At 44.7% G+C, this 2230-nt stretch overlaps 1 protein-coding gene across 5 annotated transcripts in view; it reads right to left on the bottom strand.

Moving 5' to 3' along the window:
* The window catches only part of srcin1b (SRC kinase signaling inhibitor 1b), a 99157-nt gene extending 97465 nt beyond the window's left edge, over nt 1-1692 (bottom strand). For 2 of the 5 annotated variants that reach the window (XM_014014832.1, XM_014014831.1), the window contains exon 1: nt 1479-1692. In XM_014014832.1, the coding sequence (XP_013870286.1) occupies nt 1479-1500 (22 nt within the window). In that variant the 5' untranslated portion in view covers nt 1501-1692. Of the gene's footprint in view, nt 1-1440 lie in introns of all 5 variants that reach the window. The other 3 variants (XM_014014834.1, XM_014014833.1, XM_014014836.1) reach the window with 3 other exon arrangements.
* Nucleotides 1693-2230: the final 538 nt, after the last annotated feature.

The following is a 2230-nucleotide window of genomic DNA, read 5'->3' as shown; positions in this document are numbered from 1 at the left end:
GTTTTGGACATCCTTCGTCGCGGCGCTGTGACGTATGCAGCCGACAAATTCGGCCTTCGGAGAACCCGTTCTGCTGTTTTGGACACAGCGCTTAACTCATTTAAAAATCAATCAAACTGAATCGTGAATCGAATTGATTGGGAAATCTGAATCAATACCCAGCCCTAATAATATATAAAAAGCTCTAACTGAACCTCCAACTYRGTCTTAATCAAAAGCCAAAGAAAAGAGATGGGTCTTCAGCAAAGATTTAAAAGCCTCAACCGTCTGAGCTGACCGAATTTTAAGAGGTAAACTGTTCCACAGCTTTGGAGCGGCTTTTGCAAAAGCCCGATCACCTCTAGATGTCATTTTGGATCCAGGAACATCTAAAAGAAACTGGTTGGTAGACCTGAGTGCTCTGACTGGAGTGTAGATGTTAAGAAGATCCCATAAATATGACGGAGCTAGACCATTGAAAACTTTAAAAGCCAACAATATAGGCAATGGAGGGGTGATGGTTAGAGTCACCGAGTGACCACTCCTCTGWAGACCAAAAGAATCAAATGTGAGYCCACCTGAAGTTTGGACCAAAACTGGGTCCAACAAAGCAATGATCCCCAACACAGCGGCTAAWCTACAACAGAACGGGTCAAAAAGAAAARAATCATGGTGCTGCAACGGTCTGGAGTCCAGAGCCTGACTGAAATGCTGATGAGCTGAGCAGAAATACTGATGCAGTGTCAATAAGAACRCATAAAGAACCAAATTCAAAAGAAAACTGGTTCAGAACAATCTTAGCCTGGATGTGTGATTTACATTTTAACGATCCAATAAAAAAAGGATCCTTCATCCACCAAGAACTACAACCGCTTTCTTTTTTCTTTTTTCTTTTCTTTTTTTTTTTCTTTTTTGGTTTGACGCTGCAGCAAAAAGAAAAAAGTGGCTGTATGAGATTTATTCATCTCTTCCTGCCGGACCAACAGCCTCCTCTGTAAACCCATCAATGACACTTTTTCACACTGGTCCAGATGCTCTCCTCTGACAGCCAGAACTACAGCCTCCCATCCTCCCAGGCGGTAAACAAGCTCGCCAGACGCAACCCACACCACCACCACTCACACCCCCCGCTCTCCGATTATCAGTCCACTCGGTATCGGCTCCAAATGCCATTTCAGAAACACTTCTGCTGCATTTTAAATGGACTGCGGCACTTAAAAACTGATTACTCAGCATGCAGTTTGCCCTGTTCTTTTTGAAATCAAAGAGAACTTGAACGCTTCAAGACTCTGACCCAGTTATCCTCCTCATGCACTGCAGTGTGCCACAGAAGACTGAAGCGCTGTGCTTCAACTCAGACGAGTCGTTTAAAGACAATAAACACAAAGAGGAAGAGAAAGGAGGTGAGCAGAAGAAGTTGCCCAGCAGGTAAGAAAAAAAATGCACTCAAGTTAGAAATACCTGCAACTACAGAATGGACGGAGAGAGAGGAGACATGCCTGGGAAGGAGGAATTGCCCATTCTCCGCCTTGATGCAACTGTTTACTGTCCTCTAACAGTCACTTCTTTCATCCATGCACTTTTCTTCTACTGCTCTGCCCTTTTTTTTTTTGTTTTGTTTTTTTGCTCCAGTTTCAGCCCTTCCCTCTGAGAGCATCCATATCTGTGATGAGAGCACGCCGGAGTGCAGAGGAGCTTTTAACCATGTCTTACCCCGGCCACTGAACAAACTCATCTTTTATGGATGCACAGCCCTCCCCTCTCTGCTCCTCTTAAAGGGCCTGCACCTCCTTCCATCTCCTCCTCGCACGGACTGAGCCTGAACCTTCTCCTCATGGCTTTGTTAGTGGAAACATGGTGGGGAGTTGGAGTAATTCAGCATCATTACATGAGTTTGGAGCCTCCGAGCAGCTGAGGTGAGATGGTAATGAATGGTTATAAATAGCAGCGTAGCAGATAGTATCATTGTATATTAAACAGTGTTGGGTGTGAGGAAACCAACTGAGTGCGTCTGCTGTAAAAGGACTGAAAGTAAATTCTGCCTCGGCGCCGACGGTAATTTAATCCAGTGTGGAAGGTCATGAATTAATGAGGCTCAGTGGGTTTGAGAGAGAGACTGTTCAGGGTCAGAACCTGCATGTCACCCTCACTACGATATCTGAGAAATAAAACCTCCTGAGAGCCGAGAACAGGACATGTTTGTCTTCGGTAAATGGACAGAAGCAAAAAAAGATAGGATGGATAGGAAGGA

The sequence above is a fragment of the Austrofundulus limnaeus genome, unplaced genomic scaffold (genome assembly GCF_001266775.1).
Source record: "Austrofundulus limnaeus strain Quisiro unplaced genomic scaffold, Austrofundulus_limnaeus-1.0 Scaffold119, whole genome shotgun sequence".
Taxonomy (NCBI): Eukaryota; Metazoa; Chordata; class Actinopteri; order Cyprinodontiformes; family Rivulidae; genus Austrofundulus; species Austrofundulus limnaeus.
The sequence above is the reverse complement of the archived record's forward strand: the minus strand, read 5'-3'. Positions and strand labels throughout refer to the sequence as shown.